Source organism: Lissotriton helveticus, chromosome 6, assembly GCF_964261635.1.
Source record: "Lissotriton helveticus chromosome 6, aLisHel1.1, whole genome shotgun sequence".
Taxonomy (NCBI): domain Eukaryota; kingdom Metazoa; phylum Chordata; class Amphibia; order Caudata; family Salamandridae; genus Lissotriton; species Lissotriton helveticus.
The window spans coordinates 2,043,541,052-2,043,564,165 of record NC_136067.1 but is presented as its reverse complement, the minus strand read 5'-3'; the positions used below and the strand labels follow the sequence as shown (position 1 = coordinate 2,043,564,165).

Genomic DNA, 23,114 nt, shown 5'->3' with positions numbered 1-23,114 from the left:
AACCAACATTGCACAGAATAAAGAATATATGTATATACGTATATATATATATATATTTTTTTTATATAAACTAGAGTCGATATAAGTTTTATTTTAGCAAAAAAACAGTATATTACATAACTAGGACTAACAAAAACATTGGCAAAAATATAGGAACAAAGGTGCCAACTTGAAGATGGGTATTACATTTCGAGTATTGCTGTGGTCCCAACATCCTGTGATCCTGGGCAAATAAATTAGTTTCCTTATATGTAAAAACATATGTTATCGCCTTAACTGCTGCTATTTGAATTCCCTTTACTTTGTTTGGGTAAATTTTTTGCTATAAAAGCAGGTGGCAATAATTAATTGCCGTGGTGTGCACCTGTAAACCCCAGCTCAAATTAAGCCCTAATTTAGAGGCTAAAATTGTTTAAAACAAACAGCATGTTACACAGCTTTAAATATAAAAAATGTACCTACTCTGCAGCATTACGGATTGTATAACCGAAACACATGTTGTGCAGCCTACAACAGCAAACGTGGCATGGCCTAACCGTATGTGTGTTTGGGGAAATCCTGTAATGTTATTGTCTGTATGAAAATTAAGTGATTTAAAAAAAAAACTAATATCTTTGCGTTAAATAAACATATCTGCAGTATGGATGGTACAAATATTTTGCAGAAACCTATAGTAAAGTGCAAATGTGTTTTGAAAGCAGGATTTTAATGTATTCTGCAAGGAAATAATTTAGCCTATTGGCTGAAAGTTCACAACAAACTGAAATGAAACAGCATGCGGTAAAGCACTTGTTTTGTTTACTGTCTGGGTACAAATTAAGCATATAGAAAAGAAGGCGATGCTGATAATTATCAAAAGGCCTTCTGATGCAAGTGGGAAACAGAATACTTAATGGTTCAGGTTTTGAAAACAAAAGACAGCATACCATGTGTGCACTGTTGACTTAAAAGGCTATCCAAGCCATCAACAAAAAGAAAATAAAGGGTGTTGTACATTAAATATGAAAGAAAACATTATTTAACCAAAGAGACATAATATTTTATGTATTTTGTATGTAAGAAAATTCATTATGATATTAACTGGTGTTATTTAAACTTACTTTCAATACTTTTGGGTGATTTTTTTGCTATTAAGTGTCATGGTGCGCACTGGAAAACCTAGCCTAAAATTAAGGACTAATTTAAATACAGTTAATTTCACTGTGAAATGTGTCCTAGGGAGAGGAGTGTATGAGAGAGGGAGGGGGTAAAACAGATGAGAAGGGAAGAGGATGAGAAGGGGAGAAGGAGAGAAATTGTGGAGAGAGTGGCTAAGAGGCAGACGAAATAGGAGTAAGTGAGGGCGCGAGTGGGTAGCACGGTCCCCGTCGGGCAATGACAACACGGTATTCGTCTGGGTACGCACCTAGGCATGTCCCGCAGTGCGGTCCAGAGCCACAGAATTGGTACTCCCGCTCGACAAGCAGCCTACTCCTGCTCGCGACAACGAGTTCAGGGGCTTTGATTCCTGCGTACAAACACACCCTAGGTGTGTGTCCCGTGCCACGGTCAAGGTCTGCTTAATTTGTGCTCGCGCTCTTCAAGCGGCCTCTGCCTCCTGGTGTCATGGGGCGTTGAGTCCTGACTCCAAGCACACCCTGGATGCACATGAATGGAAACTGATGGTGCACCCATCATTCGGATCTTCTCTGTCAAGTTCTATGGAAAAGGTTCCATCCTCCGACAGGTGTGAGTCCTAGTCTGGTGTATTTCAGATAGATCATTCACTGAGTTGAATTCAAATCCATTACCAGTGTCAGGAGGACGGGCGTTCTCTTACACCGCTCCTAAAGCATGAATCGATATTCCCATCAGAGCCTCTTCCTCTCTTCTTGAATTACGCAAGAAGCTGAAGTTCTGGCTTTTCAATTACCAACCTACCATCGGCAGGGCGCAAATACACCTGCTCAGCACCAGGATACCCTCGCAGACGACTAGTGCATTTTACAAATATGAAACCCCGAAACCGGTCCCAGGAAGCTCGTTTCTGGACCAGGGAGCACATGGCTTGGTAGTTCGGTCTGGACTGTTCCCATGAGGCACAGGGTCAAGGCTGATTTGCATATGGCCAGGTCTAAAATGGGGTGGCATGGTGAGCAAAATAATGATGGATTTAACCCAGATCTCTTGACTGGGGGTGAATGTTTTGATTTGTTCTGCATTCCATCCATCAATTGTGTGTCTTTTGCCATAATATACACTTCCAGTGCAGGAGCTGCTGACGTAACAGGATGCATGTCATGCTGCCTTTCATTTTTAACTACCACAGTGCTTGCCACATTTCAAGCTGCTTCTTGAGGCAGTTACAAATCATGGAGGGAGTTCTCTCACTGTGGTGCAACATATGATTTTGCAGCCTCATCACCACACAACTGTTTGACTAAGTCGATCGACACCTGCCTTTTCTTCTTTGAGCCACAGAAGCATCACAGCTATTGTGCCTTCCATAGCTGTCACTAGTACAACCTCCAGGTAGGGATGCCCAGATACATCTTAGTTATTTTTTCTGTGATGAGGTCACTAGGCTCGATAACCAGCCAGTAGCATCAAACGTAGAGAGGGCAGCGTGTAAAAAAGCTTGCACCGGTGTCCGATCATCTACAAATTCTGTAACAGTTCAAGGTGTGACTGTCACAGTCCAGATCTCAAGGACAGTCACCTCCACAAATGCCTCCTCACTGTTCAGAGGTCCCACCAACATGGCTGTTTATGATCAACATGGACTATCAACGAGCAAGTGTGAAGCGAGAGGCTAGCTCACGTTACAGATGTAACTAAGACATGGCTCCTCTGTAATGTTGGATGCTTGAGTTAACTTATTGCATCATCTTTGGGAGTGTCGAGGGATTTCCCAAAATTGTGTGAGTTTCATAAATCTTGGTGGCCATTTTGGGAGCTTTACTATTTAAACCATACTTAAATCAATGTGATTTGCTAGGCTGTTGGAGACGGACATGGAAGGAACCTTGACTCAGTACTTACCGGTAACCACAACCAGCTCAGAAGTATTCAGTTCTGCTGAGCCCAGTAACCAGTTTCCTAACATGACCGTGGTCATCCGAAAGAAAGCAAACAGCAACTTGATTGTAAAATCAATAAGGTTAGTCTACTGTAAATGTATGCAAGCATATGAACTCGAAGAGTTGAGATTCAGCAACAATGTAATGATTGAGAAACCTGTGAGGGGCGAAAAAGGTGATATGTGACTATCCTGTGCAGATCAAAACAGGAGTAAAGAACGCCAAATCAGAGACAGCTGAGCTAAGGTTAACAAATCAACAAGATAAGGAAAGCAGAACTTGTAATACAATCCATGCTTATGTGTTTGGAATCATCACATTCTGACTCATCGCTTTCAAGCAGGAGCATTGCAGTATTTCAGTAACTCACAGGACAGTTAAGAGGGTATTGGTGGTCTAGCAATAAGGTTAGAGCTATTTTTTTTAGAATTCAATAGAGACCTGCTAGAATCTGAGTGACTGGTTGGAGGCAAACTTCTTCATATCAAACAAAATATAATGTGGTATGTTGCCAAGTTACTTAATGCTCTTTTAGTGCTATGTATGTTGGTTAGCCACGTTGCTCCATTACTTAAAACCCTCATAGTTAAAGTCTAGTTGATCATTCGTCAACCTCTCTAACTCTGTTCATTTCCAGTTTAAATGAGTTAGAGGATTGGAGTAGTACTCACACTTCGGTAAGCCCTCTGCTAGTGCTTTAGAAGTAAGAGCCAACCTTTGATCTTAGTATAAGGTACGCATCCCTTCCATTGCCATGAACCACAACCGATCTTTTGAAGTGGCTACACGCATATGAAGCAAATGTTTAGTGAAAGTGAATCAAAAGTTGCTGCTACTTTGGTGAGAGGCACAGGCGGCATCTGTTACATTGTACAATGTTTTGTTTACTGGGATCTCTTCCAATGTAGTGAGCCATGTCCACGAAAGGAGGCAGAGCATTCTCATCATCTATACCCTCCATCTGGAACAACCTGCCGGAGAGTCTTCATAAGGAACACGCCCCCCTTCCATTCAGGAAAAAATTAAAAACAGTCCTTTTTGCAGAAGCCTGGATATAATCTTACTCCTCTGGCTAGGTTAAGACCTCTCTGACAGCGCTTAGAGACCTGCTGGTGATAATGCGCTCAACAAATACCAATTAACATAACATAACATAACCGATCTTTTGCAGTGGCTACACGCATATGAAGCAAATGTTTAGTGAAAGTGAATCAAAAGTTGCTGCTACTTTGGTGAGAAGCACAGGCGGCAGCTGTTACATCGTACAATGTTTTGTTTACTGGGATCTCTTCCAATGTAGTGAGCTGTGTGAACTGTCTTCAGCATTAATGAGGCCTCCATCATCAGAACATTACACTCGTTGCAGGTCTTCATGTAGGCAGTGGCACCATGTCTCTTTGTAGATCCCTCAAAACGCAAGTGTTCTCCTGCCCAGAGCTTTCATGGAAATGTGGGGGCAGTAAATTACTACAATGGTTAAACTCTCTCAGTATAGTATGGAAGGTATATAGTAATAAAATAAAACACTTCTGCGTTTTAATGCTTGTAATTTTTGTATAGGGGTCAAAGCGTTGCACACTGTTCTAGAACTCTGGAGCTTGTCACATTCTCTCACTTGACGACTACCAACCCAGAAAAGTCACATTTAAGAAACCTATTTTGGATTTCCTGAAATTTATTTCGTATGCTACACCTGCTATTATAATGACAATGTTCTCTATTTGTTGAATGTACTTTTCTAAATGAGCATTTGTTGTGTATATGCCATCCATCCCCAACACTACGCTCATATCTTCCAACAGGAACTCAATGATGCATGCTGAAAAAAATATCAGATCTATTTATACCCCTGAGGTAAGAAAGTGAACCTGCAATGCATCCCTCCAAATACAAATGCTGTCGGGTATTGTGACGCAAAGCTTTTGTGTGAAAAAGTCATTCGCTACATCTTGTACATTTTGGGCGCCAGCTGTGCCATCAAACTGAACTAGGAGTATTTTGTATTGTATATGTCATATTGTGTTGGTTCAGGTTCTGAAGCTAATTTCCAGGACTCATCAGCCAAATCGGGTGCTCATTGTGGATGGGCACAGGACAATTATCCCTGATACTATAGTTTATCAAGAATTCTCTTTAAACCCTTTGTCTTCATAGGGTACTGTCACCAGATTTAGCTCATCCCATAAAGGAATAACATATTCCATTCTCCCCTATCCCAAATCGTCTGTTTTTGTAAAAAGCTGGTGCCAACTGTTATTTCCATTTTGAGGCAAAGTGGTCCTTGAAGGAACACTTAGGTATTAAGGAGCAGAAGACACCCATTATAATGTATTCCTGGGTAGGATTAAAAAAACAAATCTGGACCCAACAGAACCCGATAACTATCGGCCGATCTCCAGATTGCCCTTCCTCTCTAAAGTACTGGACAGAATACTTAACAAACTAATCTCTAAGTATATCCTACAGAACAATCTCCTTGACCATTCGCAGTATGGTTTTAGAGAGGGACATGGAACCGAAACTGCACTAATTACAGTCAGTGAAGAACTTAGAAAATCCCTGGATGCTGGAAAGAAGGCCGCCTTGATATTATTAGATCTATTGGCGGCCTTCGATACCATAAGCCACGAAATCTTACCAGACCGACTAAAGAATCTAGGATTCCATGACACCTCTATCCGCCTTATGCAGTCATACCTGAGCAATAGGACATTTGTAGTCGAACTGAAAGGATCCACCTCCAAATCTTTTGACCTGCCATGTGGGGTACCTCAGGGCTCCCCCCTGAGTCCCACACTTTTTAACATCTATGTGACCCCACTGGCAGAGATCATCAGACAAGGAGGTTTCTCGGCCATATCATACGCCGATGACACACAAATAGTGGTCTCAGTCTCAAATAACATCGATGAAACTGCTGACCGCTTCAATGCCTGCATGACGAACATCAATAGGTGGATGCAAAACAACTGCTTAAAACTGAACGGGCAAAAAACAGAAGTCCTCCTTCTGGGTGCAAAGACCCCATTCTGGTCCCCCAGATGGTGGCCCAGTGAAATGGGAGATTGTCCTGAACCAGTAAAAAAAGCTAAGAATTTAGGGGTAATTTTTGATGACAGATTAACCTTTGAGCACCAAATTAACAAACTCACATCGACCTTTTGGGGCATCCTCAAAATGATCAAAAGAATTCAGCGTTTTATTCCACCCGATTCCGTGAAAACAGTAGTCACAGCTTTGGCCCTTTCACGACTTGATTAGGGCAATGCCTTATATGTCGGCATACAATCCCAGCTGCTGACTAAGCTCCAGAGGATGCAGAACGCAGCCGTAAGATTGATCCTCAATATACCAAAACATCAATCAGTATCACATCGGCTGAAGGAACTCCACTGGCTCTCTGTGGACAAGAGGATAGCATTCAAGTCCCAGTGTCTAGCATTCAAAGCAGGACAGGGATTAGGTCCCCTTTATTTGAGAACCAACTAAAAAAAATACACCCCTGCCAGAAACTTGAGACCCTCCCAGGCACTTTTACTGAGCACTCCCAGACACAGGCAGGTCCGTTGGGGAGGCAGAAGTTTCATATTAGGGGCAACGAGAATGTGGAACTCCCAGCCGCTACAACTAAAAAACTGCAAATCACTACTCGAATTTAGGAAACAGCTAAAAACATGGCTATTCAATAAATACAAGCAATCATACATTAACAAAGCAATCGTGGTTTTCTTTTTATCAGCTGGACATTAGCGCCAAGACACCTTCGGGTAATCGAGCTCTTAACAAGTCTCAAATCCAATCAAATCCAATCCTAGGAGTATCAATTATAATGTGTGGGGTCCAGTCTTCCTCCGCAATCATAACATCATAAGCGTCTGTTAATTGAAAACAAAATTATCCACTCAATGTACCCATCAATCTGTATTTAAGATTGCAAATTAAATCTATTTCACTTACATGTTTCAACTTGAATGTAGTTTTTGGTACCCCCAGGCATAGATTTTAATTGGGGTTTCTGTGTGTATCAAAACATCACATTGAAAAATTCTTTTAAGCATCCTCAGATTCTGAGCTTGTGTACAAGTCATATACCTTGGATACACCGAGGTCTACTGCTTGTAGGGCGGCAAGCTCTTCATAAAGCAGCTTACGAATCTGAGGTAGTGCCACTATTGACAGGATACCTTGTGTCACCGTCTATAAGATTGGAAATATGCTTTTCATGGATTGACACAGTTGAGAATTCGGCACTGGGGAAGAAACATTGATAAGCCGTGGTAGTGAAATAAGGTACATTACCTTCAAGTCGTTTCCCTAGTGATCTAAAGTTAATATTATTCCGCTTGGTCGAGCAACATGGCATTAGTACATTAATAGTATACGGATTAATGCCAGGTGTTTCGCGTGTGTGTTGGTTCCTGACATGTGCCTGGCAAGTCCTTGAACCAGCAATATTAAATGTGGGTCCACTACAAGCTATTTTCAAAATGGTCTAAAATGAATCTTATTTTGCTTAGTCAGGCAACACCTAATTATTGCATTAATAGTTTTGGGATTAACATCAGGTATGTGAGTGTGTATTTGTGCCGGTCTCCTCCATACCCTTCTTTGGTAACACGTTTTGTCTAATTTGCTGATAAATCCCTGTCAAGAAGGTAAGAGGAGGAGGCACAAGATGCTTTTGAAGAGAGTTATTTGTAAACCGGGAGGGAGCCCATGGCCAACAGTTCCTCGTCCTGCGACATCCAGCTGCAACCGACTAGACAGTCAGCGATGGATCTCACAAAGCGAGAAGGCAGAACATGGAACAAATGTTAATCATACACAGTTCCATACTGAGCTACGCATACTTAGGTTAATTAAACCAATAAAGGACTAAAGATCATGCTAACATACACTACAATCTCCATCACTTCTCTTAACATTTCTCTTTTTACATCAACACTGTGTTGATCCCTTGCAGGGTGTGGGGTATATAGGGTAAACTAGGGCCATGTCTGCCCCGGTCCTGTGAAAGGTCACACGCGTATGGCATACATTAGAGCTTTTACATGAGAAGCAAAGTATGTTACACAAGGTCAGATTCATTTTTGGTTAGGCACAGGGACATAGAGGGCCTGATTACGATGTTGCCACGGTCATGGGACCAACTGACCTCCGTTCATGGGTCTTGACACCGCCATTACAATGCGACCGCCCATGATACGGTCGCATACTTCCAATTCTCTATCTGAGCTTGTGCTGCGGCCATAAACCGGCCAAAGCACGAGCTCCCATGAAGAAATTAGAGATTGTTAATCCGAACACCAGGTGGCAGGCACCTTAGGGTGCCTGCCACACGGTGGGCACCATAGGTGCCCCCCCGGCCCCCAACCAGAGGCCGTGGAGTAATGGGGGCCCTAAGCTTTCCCACAGGCTTTCAATGTCGGAAAGCCAGACATGGAAAGCCTGTCGGAAACCGACAATGTAATCCCAACAGCGAAAACGCCATCCCAGGGATTACATTAGGTCCTCCAACTGGCCCATTGGTATCCAGCCAGAATGACCGGCTGGTTTCAATTCCGACCACCGACAATGTTACTAAGCAGTCGGAATTGAAAGCGGAGATGTCGGAAGGAGACTATCCTAAAGACACCATAATCGTCCCCTAAGTGATTTGCCCAGAATCACAGGATGTTGAGCCGATGCAGGGACTTAAACCTGGTTTCCCAGTTCAAAAGTCTGCAGTCCCTATATAAATTTAGTATTAAGTAGGCTACCTTCTGTACAAGAATGACTGGTCTGAATAAATCAGAAACACAAGTAAAAATACAAACATCTGTGGAAAAAGTGGTTTTATTTTTTCAGTTGGATGAGATGAGCTGTTAGCTTGATCTATCACTCTGAAAAGACAATGTCTGAAAAGACAACACACAACATTACTCCAATAGTGCACAAGTTCACCGATTTGGTTCAAAATATCATCATACAACAATAACACAGATGTTTCTGCTTTTGTTGTATGAATTGAGTTGTATGTGTGCTGTGAACAAGAGAATTATAGAAGAAGATTCAATAGGAGCCCTAAACTGTAATAATATGGCTTCAAAAGATGCAATGGGATTGCTCAAGAAGGGTGTGAACATGCGATAGGAGACACTTGCAGCACGTGCTCAGCCAACCCCTTATGGCACTCCTAAAAAGTGTCATTAACTGGCTGGTTCGCATACGCAAAAGTTATTTCAAATCTACAAACTATAGTTTTCTACTGACGATTTGCCTGGATCTCTGGTTTTCCACATAAACCATCCGAACACTATATAGTAGTAATGATTTCAGAAATATGCATTAGCCAAATAAACTGTTTTTTTTCTCCCCAGGAATCAATTGTGCCCTTTGGAGATACCCCATGCTCCACATCCTTAAAACATAGGGGTGCCTGGGACAAATTTCCACCACATTCACACACTTACACATAGTTTGGAGTTAACTTCTGATATATGGGATTGAAAAGAAAACTTTGAAATGTTTATGCTCACAGCCATTCCAAAACATGGTCAGACCATCTCCCCCTCCCCACAGAACAGCATTCTTCCTTTCCCACATAAATCTATTACTCCAGGAAATCTAACACATTTTCTATTGTAACCAAGTTCCCTCTGCTGGTGTAACTGTCCACAGATCTGTGGAATTAGTGCAACAATTTTCTTTAGTTTCCGAACTTTCATAGAAAAGTTTACAAATCTGTCCTGTGCAGTAGACAATATAAGTCACTCTATATACATTGTTTTCAATCAAGGCGGAGGGAGAGTGAAAAAGACAAGGATATTGATAGGCACCAATGTCAGAAGACTAAAAAGTGATTAAGAACACAAAATGTAGATGCACAAGAGCTGCTGCTCAAGGAACAGGTGTAGTGATGAGCTCAAAGGGAATGGAGTCTTATAGTAGGGCTGTTAGACAAAGATAGATGTTTCACCTAGAATTACATTTGAAGCTTTTGTGTGTCTTTCTTAAGGGATCCCCTTTTGTTTGGCTCCCTGGCAATGCTAAAGGTTGTTGGAGCCATGTGCTGTTCTCAGTCCTCAAAGGTACAATGCTGTCTGGTGAGCATTTCTTTCTCTGGGACCTGATGCTTGTGCTGAAACCACTAGGAGATACATGCTTATTTTGACTTTGATGGCCAGTGGAGAAAGAGGAATGTTTGGGTTGGGAAGGAGAGGGAGGTAAGAGGGGGCAAGTCTTTACAAAATGGAAACCAAAACAAACATTTTAAGTGCTAATCCTTTAAAAGTGTATACATAATGATCAATTAGTTAGGGCTGTTAGAAGACATTACCTTTGAGCTATCTGTACTATTTTAAAATATCATGATCGCCACTAAACCTACAATTTCTTTCTGTCAAGCTCTACCTGTCAATGGATCAAAATTATTAGAATGTACTTTAGAGATTGTGTCCTCTAAGTGCTTCTTACCACATGCTTGATGATCCAGAGCTTATGTAGGGCCAGTTACATTCCTGCCTGGGCAAACGGAGAAAGTAAGTGCTTAGGCAATCACGCGCACCTACACGGTGGCGCAAGTTAACACATTTGCACCCCCCGGGAGAGACAGCCTTGGCCGAAATACTGATGTTGACTCGCCATCTCAATGTAATCGCTTGTTCCATGATACCACTGGTTGTTGTGTCGCATTTATACAAGTCAGCAAGACTATTACATGTTCCCGGTGTGCTAGTGGCCCGTGCAAATCCTGGGTGTCAAGGAAGGGACTCGAACAGTGGAGTCTCTGTTGAGAAGACTTCTTGGTTATGATGGAGCAGGCTATAGGTGCTCGAAGAGAAACATACTGTTTCTGGTGCATGCTGAAAAGTAATCCTAGGAATTTGGGGTAACGTCTGTCAAAAGCAGAGTTTGAAGAGCTAAAACTTTGATATTTTATATATGAAGATAGATACACTGCTGATTGCACTGTGTAAGTCAGTGACTACTATTCGCTATGAAAAATTGGGTAAACCACTTGACACAGTGTTCACCAGTTATCCCAAATGTGAGGGGTGATATTGTCAAATTGATCTTGAAGTCTATTTTAAGTTCAGTATGTTAAAAAATATGTATTTTCTATTTGTTGTTACTTTCCAAAGTTAGGACACTTTAGCACAATGCAATGAAGCGTAAATAACTAATCTACTCAGAGAATGGAGAGATCGCGTGGGGAGCCGGACGAACCTGCCTTTTTGAAACATTGCCGTCCAGATGGGACAGCCTTGACCGTCATCAGCCTAGGACGGTGGAGGTCACATTTGACGTCCATCTGCTGGGCCAGGAAGAGATACTGGATCCTTAATTAGCTTTCTCATCCTCAACTTCATTGAGGACAACGGTGGAGTCAACCCTACAGAAACAGGAAGGGCCCCGGCCTGGTCCAATCTGAAAGGAATACTACGGAGGTTATCCTTAACCCTAGAAGAGCGTCTCATAGCGTCACTCTACACCACGTGAGAGCGAGCTTGAGAGTCCACGTTTAGGAATGCAAGAGCGATTCATGGGGTTCTATAATGCAATGACATCACTTTTAAAAGCAGAAAGAAGATCATGGGATATTTTGGCCTCTAACATTCCCTTTTTGGCTTCTCCCCAAAAAAGGATCGCATTATAAAGTGCATTGTTAGCTGGGTTAAAGTTGTGCTCTATGAGTCTTTAGTGCAAGATAGTCTATCACACACACTTTAAAAAAAAATACATTTGACTATTAAATGATATTAGTGGTTCACTGAACTAGACGTATCTGTCTGGAGGAGCTAAGAGTTACTCCTTCACTGGCCTAAGTAAATGTCCTTCGTCTCTTGGGCCCAGGCTAAAGGAGCATATTCTTGTTGTCACTATCTAGGAGTTGTGCTTTTCCTGTCGTCGTCACCGTTGCAGATTTCACTGAGCTCCTCCGGATGTTCGAATGCAGCACTGATGAACTGCCGGTACACGCGGTCCATGTAATTCTCATGCCGTGGATAAAGCCCTTCCAGGAAGCCAATGTGCCCTCCGTGCATGGTGACCAGCAGCGCCATGTTTGGGACATTCTGGGCAATATCTAAGGGTATCGCTGGAAGAAAGAAAAGCAAACAATTAGGAACCAGAACAGTCCATTCTCATGCTGTTCTAATTATTATTATTTTTGTAATTGAATATACATGCCCACTCTAGCTATCACTGAAAAATTCCTCACCACAACAGAATTTATGATGAAAAAACATTAAGAGAAAAATCTTTCAAAAAGTTTGGCTTTCCTCGTGGCACTGAAAAAAAGAAGTCAGTTTATTTTTTATGTGATCTTTAGCTCCCAGTATAATCCTACTTAACTCTACAATTTAACTAGGGGTTATGGATTTGTTGTTAAAAGAGTATCACCTTCTGTGGAAGTACCAAACATTACCAAAAGAAAAAAACCCATAGGATGCTACTTTACAGTACTGCACCTAAATCCAATTTACAGTGGCATGAACTATACAACATCATGCCATGATAACTGGCTAAGTCTACCAATAACAGTAGTAATAGGACAATCCCAAGTTTAAAAATCAGGAAACTAAAAACATGGAAAGCAGCAGAGTGATAAATATGTGGGTGTATTTTCTTTATTCCACTATTGGTGGTATTCAACCGCAGATACTAAACATGCTTTTCTGATGGAGAACTGTGAAGGGGCATCCCAAAGTTCAGGTGTAAAAAGCACGTAAGCTACAAAAACTAAATAAAATTCAGAGCGGGTAAGAGCATTGAACAAAAGAGGGCGAATCAGACGGTGGTGAAAATACAGCTAGAAAAGCGAGAACTCATCAACTCCCATTAAAAAGAAATAAAACTAATCTTGCATGAAAACTAATCGATCTTTACAGAGTAATGTTTCGAACCATGAACATGTAGGCATTGAGGGTGGTCTGGAACTTCTTCAGGTCTTCTTCAGAGCAAAAAGTTAGGTAAGAGCAATAATCTTATCTCTTCATGGAGAATTGATATTTTGCGTTGGGTGACTGACTTCAGGCATATTGCCAGTTGGCGTGGAACTATCAGTGTGGTGAGGTAGTGAGGAAGACCAATTGTACAAAGCGTTGTATAGAAGACACATGGTATGAATTAAATCCTTTGCTTAATCTGGAGGCAGTGAACAATCTCCCGGCAACCTTGTCCTTGCCTTTAAGCTCATAAGTCTCAAATCCACACATAAATGTACGGCCCAAAGGGTTATGTTTTTTAATTTATTTGTCATTTTATTTGTAAATTTCATCAACACTTCTTGTACCTCATCAGATATTGCTCAAAGGACATAACTTGTTTATATGAACTTAGGCATTTGTCCTCAGTATTCCCAAAACAGGTCTACAAAGGAAACAATACTAGTCCATTTAAAAGCATATACATTCAGTACTACGCCATACCACATGCTGCATACATTACAAAGGCTAATCAAACATCCCTACACATACTTGTCTTGAAACTCTAGCAACATTGGTCTTGTGCATCAACATAAAATCCATCAGTATTTGAACATTTTGCAATTTTTCTTAATCCGTCTTTAACTTAATTTCTATGTAAATGTAATGGCAACAACTCAATAACGTTGCACTATTGTGACTTAGATTCAATCTCTTCAACGCACATTTTGGCTGAAAACACCTTCTTCAGGATTGCCACAATTCAAGCCACTACTTCGCTTCCCATGACTTGCCTACCCTGGAACGGGGTGGGCTGTTCGTTCCAGTATAGCCAGTACAATATTCCGGCAAGTTCTCCATACAGGCAGGACAGGGAATATGGGCCAGCATGAGTACAAGATGAGGAGCGGTCCAAGCGCCGATATAACTATGTTTCAACGTCTCTATTTGTTAGAGAGCCAACAGCCTCCAGGTGGTTCACAGAGGTGCAGTTTGCCCTCTTAAATTGCTTCTCTCCTTCTCGACGTGCCTGTAACAGGACTGCACAATCTGTCCCGAGTGTCCGCCATCACTCAGTCATTGATTCAGTTCAGTTTTAATCTTTATTTCGTTGACTTGCAACATAAAAGATACAATAAAATATGACAAAACCTGATAAAATTCACCATACATACAGCTTACAGTTCATTTTGGTTCAGCACCCCGCTATAGGAGCAACATTTCATCATATTTGGACACACAGAATACAATTTTATATTTGGCGCAAAAAATGTATAAATATGTTAAAAATGTTTAAAATCACATTAAAAAAACATTAAATTGATTATAACAACCGGGAGTTTGAGAAGACACAAATAGCTAGGCATAATTCATGATTTATAAGATATCAGGATGGCAGTATTCCTTATTTAAAATGAAAGGTTTAGTTTCCTTCTGGTATAGTAAACGGACAATAGGAATTTACTGATTCCGAACACGAATACTTGGCTGGTGTCCGTACTTAGGATCCTACCAGCTTCCCTATGCGAAATAGAACCAATATTGCGGCACAAAGGGACAATCCATCTTTTCCTCGCCTTTGCATAACTAGGGCAGAAAAATAATATATGATAGATATCCTCCCTTTGATTGTTGGTACATATGCTGCAGCAGTCATTATCTATCTTCCCCCAACTTTTCTCTGTTACTTTGAATCTCAACGTTCCATATCTAAATTTTAAATACAGAGTTTTGGCCAGTGGTGGCTCGATTTCATCTAGAAATTGTTCAAAAGATGCCTCATTTTTTACCATAAGGAATTTTTCTGTAAGAGGGCCATGTGTTCTTATGTACACGGAATCGTTGCTCACGTATGACCAAAAAGACAGTTTAACTATTTTCTTAGAAACTGAGTTTAAGGAACCTGGCTCATTCCAGAAGTGCATTAATCCGAGCTTGATTAGCCAGGTTTTTACATGTTTAAACCAAAGGATTTTCCTGTCACTATCAAGTTCAAGGACCTCTTTCAAGCCATTTTTATAATCTGATAGTTCAATTGTTGTCCATAGTCTGACCCACAACAATACTGGTCTCAATATTGCATGATGATCTGTGTGTTTAATGTTTAAGTCAAGAAATAGGGGAATCAGCGGAGTGTTATTAGGAATTTTTAGAAGACCCCTAATAAACTTATTCTCAAGTACTTCAAAAGTTTTCTTACATGCTGGCCCCCAAATTTCCGCCCCATACAGTGAGGCTGATTGTACCTTATATCTAAAAAGCTCCACTGCTGGGGTGACCGCCTTATTGACACTTTTATTATGTCTCTGCAATATGGGAAAACAATTTTGTTTAAACACCAGTTTTGATTGCTCTAGTTGTGGGCCCCATCCCATTAAAGAATCTAGCAGGACTCCCAGATATGTAAAGCTATGTTCGTAGTCTAATTTTTGTCCGTTTAACATTAAGTTCCTTTTAAAAGTTTTGTGCGGGTCTAGTGCCATGTATTTAGTTTTTTTTATATTGATTTCTAGTCCTTTCAAAGTACAATACTGTTGGAACCTGTCTAAGAGGGTCTGGAGGCCGCGTGGTGTTTGTGAAATTAAAATTGTGTCATCGGCAAAAAGGAGGGACGCAACACGTTCCCCTCCTAATCGGGGCGAATCATTCTCACAATTTTCCATATAGGCTGCAATGTCATTTACGTATAGGGAGAAAAGGGTGGGGGCCAGTACGCATCCCTGGCGTACACCCCGTTTAATGGGGATTGGGTTTGTAAGTTCCCCATTTGGTCCCCACCTAACTTTAGCATAATTCTCCTGGTGCAAGCCCATTATGAGTTTTAACAATTCGCCTGGCAGCCCTTGCCTATTCAGAGTTACCCAAAGTAGATCACGGGGAATTAGGTCAAATGCAAAAGGTTAGGTAAGAGCAATAATCTTATCTCTTCATGGAGAATTGATATTTTGCGTTGGGTGACTGACTTCAGGCATATTGCCAGTTGGCGTGGAACTATCAGTGTGGTGAGGTAGTGAGGAAGACCAATTGTACAAACCGTTGTATAGAAGACACATGGTATGAATTAAATCCTTTGCTTAATCTGGAGGCAGTGAACAATCTCCCGGCAACCTTGTCCTTGCCTTTAAGCTCATAAGTCTCAAATCCACACATAAATGTACGGCCCAAAGGGTTATGTTTTTTAATTTATTTGTCATTTTATTTGTAAATTTCATCAACACTTCTTGTACCTCATCAGATATTGCTCAAAGGACATAACTTGTTTATATGAACTTAGGCATTTGTCCTCAGTATTCCCAAAACAGGTCTACAAAGGAAACAATACTAGTCCATTTAAAAGCATATACATTCAGTACCACGCCATACCACATGCTGCATACGTTCCAAAGGCTAATCAAACATCCCTACACATACTGGTCTTGAAACTCTAGCAACATTGGTCTTGTGCATCAACATAAAATCCATCAGTATTTGAACATTTTGCAATTTTTCTTAATCCGTCTTTAACTTAATTTCTATGTAAATGTAATGGCAACAACTCAATAACGTTGCACTATTGTGACTTAGATTCAATCTCTTCAACGCACATTTTGGCTGAAAACACCTTCTTCAGGATTGCCACAATTCAAGCCACTACTTCGCTTCCCATGACTTGCCTACCCTGGAACGGGGGGGGCTGTTCGTTCCAGTATAGCCAGTACAATATTCCGGCAAGTTCTCCATACAGGCAGGACAGGGAATATGGGCCAGCATGAGTACAAGATGAAGAGCGGTCCAAGCGCCGATATAACTATGTTTCAACGTCTCTATTTGTTAGAGAGCCAACAGCCTCCAGGTGGTTCACAGAGGTGCAGTTTGCCCTCTTAAATTGCTTCTCTCCTTCTCGACGTGCCTGTAACAGGACTGCACAATCTGTCCCGAGTGTCCACCATCACTCAGTCATTGATTCACTAACTGCACCTTTGTGACAATACTGGGGAGATGATCTCTTCAAGAACATGAACAATCTCTTAAAGCCGGAGTATAGATAAACGGCTATGTTGATACTGGCATTATTGATACGAAGGATAAAAGACATGTCCGCAGTAAGGCCAACTCCCAAGTTCCCACTAGTCTCCATTTATAAAGGTCAGAATGGACAGCCAAGGGGTAGGGTCTTAGTAAGAGGTCATCAGCTTCACCACAAAAACTATGGTCTGCCATCCCAGTAATTCCTTTCCTTCCCACCTTGGTCCTATACAAGCAGCGCTAAGGGGACTCTTGTAAGGATGTGTTCAGAAGTGAATGTCACATAACGTAACAACAGGACTTCTGAAAGTCCATCCTGGTCAGGTACTATAAAGTGACATTGGGAGTTTGGAATATTTTCTGGAGTCTAAGAGAAATCAGCGATGGAAGCTTAGCCCAAAATCAGATATTGGCCACAGCAGTTGAAAAGCCGGTTGATTAAACTTCTCTGACTCGCTATGCAGTGGTCGGTCCACCCACGGAATCTGGTCTGCTTCCACTGTTAGATATTTGTCGTCATTCATTCTGAGAACTTTCCACAGCTAACAGAGGTCTCCTCCAGACAGTTGTCCTTTCTTTAGGGTTTTCCACCACCACCTTGTTATAGGTATTTGTATTACAATGGTGTCTGTCAATGATGTCGGTCACAGATTATTGAGCAAGTCACTTATTTAGAGACAGGCTTGTTACTGGTGTGCTGGTGAACCAGTGCAGCAGAGCTTCCGGCATTGCTGCAACTAAAACACAGGCTGTCCCCCGGCTTCAAACACTGTTTGGTGCAGCAGCTAAAACTGCTGCACGTACCATAGGCCAGGGATAGTAAGTGGTGCTGGACAGAGAACTTGCTGAGCCTGGGTCTGTGTCTGGTTCTGTGGGAAAGCTTCTGTAAAACCACTCCATTATCTGGGGTCAGAAATTCATTAATTTCTTCTGTGCATAGGACCCTTTCCAGATGGTTTCACCTGTACCCGAGTTATTGGCCGGGCTGGTGGGCAACGCATGTACAGCAGGTTTCTTATTGGTGGAGAGCCAATGGAGTACAATCCTTGTGTGATTCCTATATTTACAACAAGGGGTGGTGAGGGACAGAGTCTCTGAATTAAGCAGAATACTCTCACCCAGTCAAGAGATCTGGGCTAGATCCAACACCGTTTTTTAGCTCATTGCACCATCCCAGTTTCAGAACCTGGCTGTATGCAAATTAGTCTGTCCCTGGCCCAGTGCATCATGGGAACAGGGCAGACCAGACTACAAAAGCCAATTCTTACACTGGGAAGGAAACAAGCTTCCGGGGACCGGTTTCTGGCATTACAGCCGTCTTCGGCCCGGCTTGCTTGAATCCTGATGGTGCAATGAGCAAGGGACTCATGTCTGAGTATACCCTTCCACGCTTAGGGTGGACAAAAATATTTACAACAAGGGGTGGTGAGGGACAGAGTCTCTGAATTAAGCAGAATACTCTCACCCAGTCAAGAGATCTGGGCTAGATCCAACACCGTTTTTTAGCTCATTGCACCATCCCAGTTTCAGAACCTGGCTGTATGCAAATGAGTCTGTCCCTGGCCCAGTGCATCATGGGAACAGGGCAGACCAGACTACAAAAGCCAATTCTTACACTGGGAAGGAAACAAGCTTCCGGGGACCGGTTTCTGGCATTACAGCCGTCTTCGGCCCGGCTTGCTTGAATCCTGATGGTGCAATGAGCAAGGGACTCATGTCTGAGTATACCCTTCCACGCTTAGGGTGGACAAAAATATTTACAACAAGGGGTGGTGAGGGACAGAGTCTCTGAATTAAGCAGAATACTCTCACCCAGTCAAGAGATCTGGGCTAGATCCAACACCGTTTTTTAGCTCATTGCACCATCCCAGTTTCAGAACCTGGCTGTATGCAAATTAGTCTGTCCCTGGCCCAGTGCATCATGGGAACAGGGCAGACCAGACTACAAAAGCCAATTCTTACACTGGGAAGGAAACAAGCTTCCGGGGACCGGTTTCTGGCATTACAGCCGTCTTCGGCCCGGCTTGCTTGAATCCTGATGGTGCAATGAGCAAGGGACTCATGTCTGAGTATACCCTTCCACGCTTGTTTCCTTCCCAGTGTAAGAATTGGCTTTTGTAGTCTGGTCTGCCCTGTTCCCATGATGCACTGGGCCAGGGACAGACTAATTTGCATACAGCCAGGTTCTGAAACTGGGATGGTGCAATGAGCTAAAAAACGGTGTTGGATCTAGCCCTGATCTCTTGACTGGGTGAGAGTACTCTGCTTAATTCAGAGACTCTGTCCATCACCACCCCTTGTTGTAAATTATTTTGTCCACCCTAAGCGTGGAAGGGTATACTCAGATGTGAGTCCCTTGCTCATTGCACCATCAGGATTCAAGCAAGCCGGGCTGAAGACGCCTGAAATGGCAGAAACCGGTCCCCGGAAGCTTGTTTCCTTCCCAGTGTAAGAATTGGCTTTTGTAGTCTGGTCTGCCCTGTTCCCATGATGCACTGGGCCAGGGACAGACTAATTTGCATACAGCCAGGTTCTGAAACTGGGATGGTGCAATGAGCTAAAAAACGGTGTTGGATCTAGCCCTGATCTCTTGACTGGGTGAGAGTACTCTGCTTAATTCAGAGACTCTGTCCATCACCACCCCTTGTTGTAAATTATTTTGTCCACCCTAAGCGTGGAAGGGTATACTCAGATGTGAGTCCCTTGCTCATTGCACCATCAGGATTCAAGCAAGCCGGGCCGAAGACGCCTGAAATGGCAGAAACCGGTCCCCGGAAGCTTGTTTCCTTCCCAGTGTAAGAATTGGCTTTTGTAGTCTGGTCTGCCCTGTTCCCATGATGCACTGGGCCAGGGACAGACTAATTTGCATACAGCCAGGTTCTGAAACTGGGATGGTGCAATGAGCTAAAAAACGGTGTTGGATCTAGCCCTGATCTCTTGACTGGGTGAGAGTACTCTGCTTAATTCAGAGACTCTGTCCATCACCACCCCTTGTTGTAAATTATTTTGTCCACCCTAAGCGTGGAAGGGTATACTCAGATGTGAGTCCCTTGCTCATTGCACCATCAGGATTCAAGCAAGCCGGGACGAAGACGCCTGAAATGGCAGAAACCGGTCCCCGGAAGCTTGTTTCCTTCCCAGTGTAAGAATTGGCTTTTGTAGTCTGGTCTGCCCTGTTCCCATGATGCACTGGGCCAGGGACAGACTAATTTGCATACAGCCAGGTTCTGAAACTGGGATGGTGCAATGAGCTAAAAAACGGTGTTGGATCTAGCCCTGATCTCTTGACTGGGTGAGAGTACTCTGCTTAATTCAGAGACTCTGTCCATCACCACCCCTTGTTGTAAATTATTTTGTCCACCCTAAGCGTGGAAGGGTATACTCAGATGTGAGTCCCTTGCTCATTGCACCATCAGGATTCAAGCAAGCCGGGCCGAAGACGCCTGAAATGGCAGAAACCGGTCCCCGGAAGCTTGTTTCCTTCCCAGTGTAAGAATTGGCTTTTGTAGTCTGGTCTGCCCTGTTCCCATGATGCACTGGGCCAGGGACAGACTAATTTGCATACAGCCAGGTTCTGAAACTGGGATGGTGCAATGAGCTAAAAAACGGTGTTGGATCTAGCCCTGATCTCTTGACTGGGTGAGAGTACTCTGCTTAATTCAGAGACTCTGTCCATCACCACCCCTTGTTGTAAATTATTTTGTCCACCCTAAGCGTGGAAGGGTATACTCAGATGTGAGTCCCTTGCTCATTGCACCATCAGGATTCAAGCAAGCCGGGCCGAAGACGCCTGAAATGGCAGAAACCGGTCCCCGGAAGCTTGTTTCCTTCCCAGTGTAAGAATTGGCTTTTGTAGTCTGGTCTGCCCTGTTCCCATGATGCACTGGGCCAGGGACAGACTAATTTGCATACAGCCAGGTTCTGAAACTGGGATGGTGCAATGAGCTAAAAAACGGTGTTGGATCTAGCCCTGATCTCTTGACTGGGTGAGAGTACTCTGATTAATTCAGAGACTCTGTCCATCACCACCCCTTGTTGTAAATTATTTTGTCCACCCTAAGCGTGGAAGGGTATACTCAGATGTGAGTCACTTGCTCATTGCACCATCAGGATTCAAGCAAGCCGGGCCGAAGACGCCTGAAATGGCAGAAACCGGTCCCCGGAAGCTTGTTTCCTTCCCAGTGTAAGAATTGGCTTTTGTAGTCTGGTCTGCCCTGTTCCCATGATGCACTGGGCCAGGGACAGACTAATTTGCATACAGCCAGGTTCTGAAACTGGGATGGTGCAATGAGCTAAAAAACGGTGTTGGATCTAGCCCTGATCTCTTGACTGGGTGAGAGTACTCTGCTTAATTCAGAGACTCTGTCCATCACCACCCCTTGTTGTAAATTATTTTGTCCACCCTAAGCGTGGAAGGGTATACTCAGATGTGAGTCCCTTGCTCATTGCACCATCAGGATTCAAGCAAGCCGGGCCGAAGACGCCTGAAATGGCAGAAACCGGTCCCCGGAAGCTTGTTTCCTTCCCAGTGTAAGAATTGGCTTTTGTAGTCTGGTCTGCCCTGTTCCCATGATGCACTGGGCCAGGGACAGACTAATTTGCATACAGCCAGGTTCTGAAACTGGGATGGTGCAATGAGCTAAAAAACGGTGTTGGATCTAGCCCTGATCTCTTGACTGGGTGAGAGTACTCTGCTTAATTCAGAGACTCTGTCCATCACCACCCCTTGTTGTAAATTATTTTGTCCACCCTAAGCGTGGAAGGGTATACTCAGATGTGAGTCACTTGCTCATTGCACCATCAGGATTCAAGCAAGCCGGGCCGAAGACGCCTGAAATGGCAGAAACCGGTCCCCGGAAGCTTGTTTCCTTCCCAGTGTAAGAATTGGCTTTTGTAGTCTGGTCTGCCCTGTTCCCATGATGCACTGGGCCAGGGACAGACTAATTTGCATACAGCCAGGTTCTGAAACTGGGATGGTGCAATGAGCTAAAAAACGGTGTTGGATCTAGCCCTGATCTCTTGACTGGGTGAGAGTACTCTGCTTAATTCAGAGACTCTGTCCATCACCACCCCTTGTTGTAAATTATGTTGTCCACCCTAAGCGTGGAAGGGTATACTCAGATGTGAGTCCCTTGCTCATTGCACCATCAGGATTCAAGCAAGCCGGGCCGAAGACGCCTGAAATGGCAGAAACCGGTCCCCGGAAGCTTGTTTCCTTCCCAGTGTAAGAATTGGCTTTTGTAGTCTGGTCTGCCCTGTTCTCATGATGCACTGGGCCAGGGACAGACTAATTTGCATACAGCCAGGTTCTGAAACTGGGATGGTGCAATGAGCTAAAAAACGGTGTTGGATCTAGCCCTGATCTCTTGACTGGGTGAGAGTACTCTGCTTAATTCAGAGACTCTGTCCATCACCACCCCTTGTTGTAAATTATTTTGTCCACCCTAAGCGTGGAAGGGTATACTCAGATGTGAGTCACTTGCTCATTGCACCATCAGGATTCAAGCAAGCCGGGCCGAAGACGCCTGAAATGGCAGAAACCGGTCCCCGGAAGCTTGTTTCCTTCCCAGTGTAAGAATTGGCTTTTGTAGTCTGGTCTGCCCTGTTCCCATGATGCACTGGGCCAGGGACAGACTAATTTGCATACAGCCAGGTTCTGAAACTGGGATGGTGCAATGAGCTAAAAAACGGTGTTGGATCTAGCCCTGATCTCTTGACTGGGTGAGAGTACTCTGCTTAATTCAGAGACTCTGTCCATCACCACCCCTTGTTGTAAATTATTTTGTCCACCCTAAGCGTGGAAGGGTATACTCAGATGTGAGTCACTTGCTCATTGCACCATCAGGATTCAAGCAAGCCGGGCCGAAGACGCCTGAAATGGCAGAAACCGGTCCCCGGAAGCTTGTTTCCTTCCCAGTGTAAGAATTGGCTTTTGTAGTCTGGTCTGCCCTGTTCCCATGATGCACTGGGCCAGGGACAGACTAATTTGCATACAGCCAGGTTCTGAAACTGGGATGGTGCAATGAGCTAAAAAACGGTGTTGGATCTAGCCCTGATCTCTTGACTGGGTGAGAGTACTCTGCTTAATTCAGAGACTCTGTCCATCACCACCCCTTGTTGTAAATTATGTTGTCCACCCTAA

At 43.2% G+C, this 23,114-nt stretch overlaps 1 protein-coding gene across 1 annotated transcript in view; it reads right to left on the bottom strand.

Annotated features, from left to right (window-relative positions):
- Positions 1 to 8,878: 8,878 nt before the first annotated feature.
- ABHD1 (abhydrolase domain containing 1) overlaps positions 8,879 to 23,114 on the bottom strand; it is a 101,817-nt gene continuing 87,581 nt past the window's right edge. Inside the window, exon 9 of the mRNA XM_078650070.1 lies at positions 8,879 to 12,138. Coding sequence (XP_078506196.1) covers positions 11,921 to 12,138 — 218 coding nt within the window. The 3' untranslated portion in view covers positions 8,879 to 11,920. The remainder of the gene's footprint in view (positions 12,139 to 23,114) is intronic.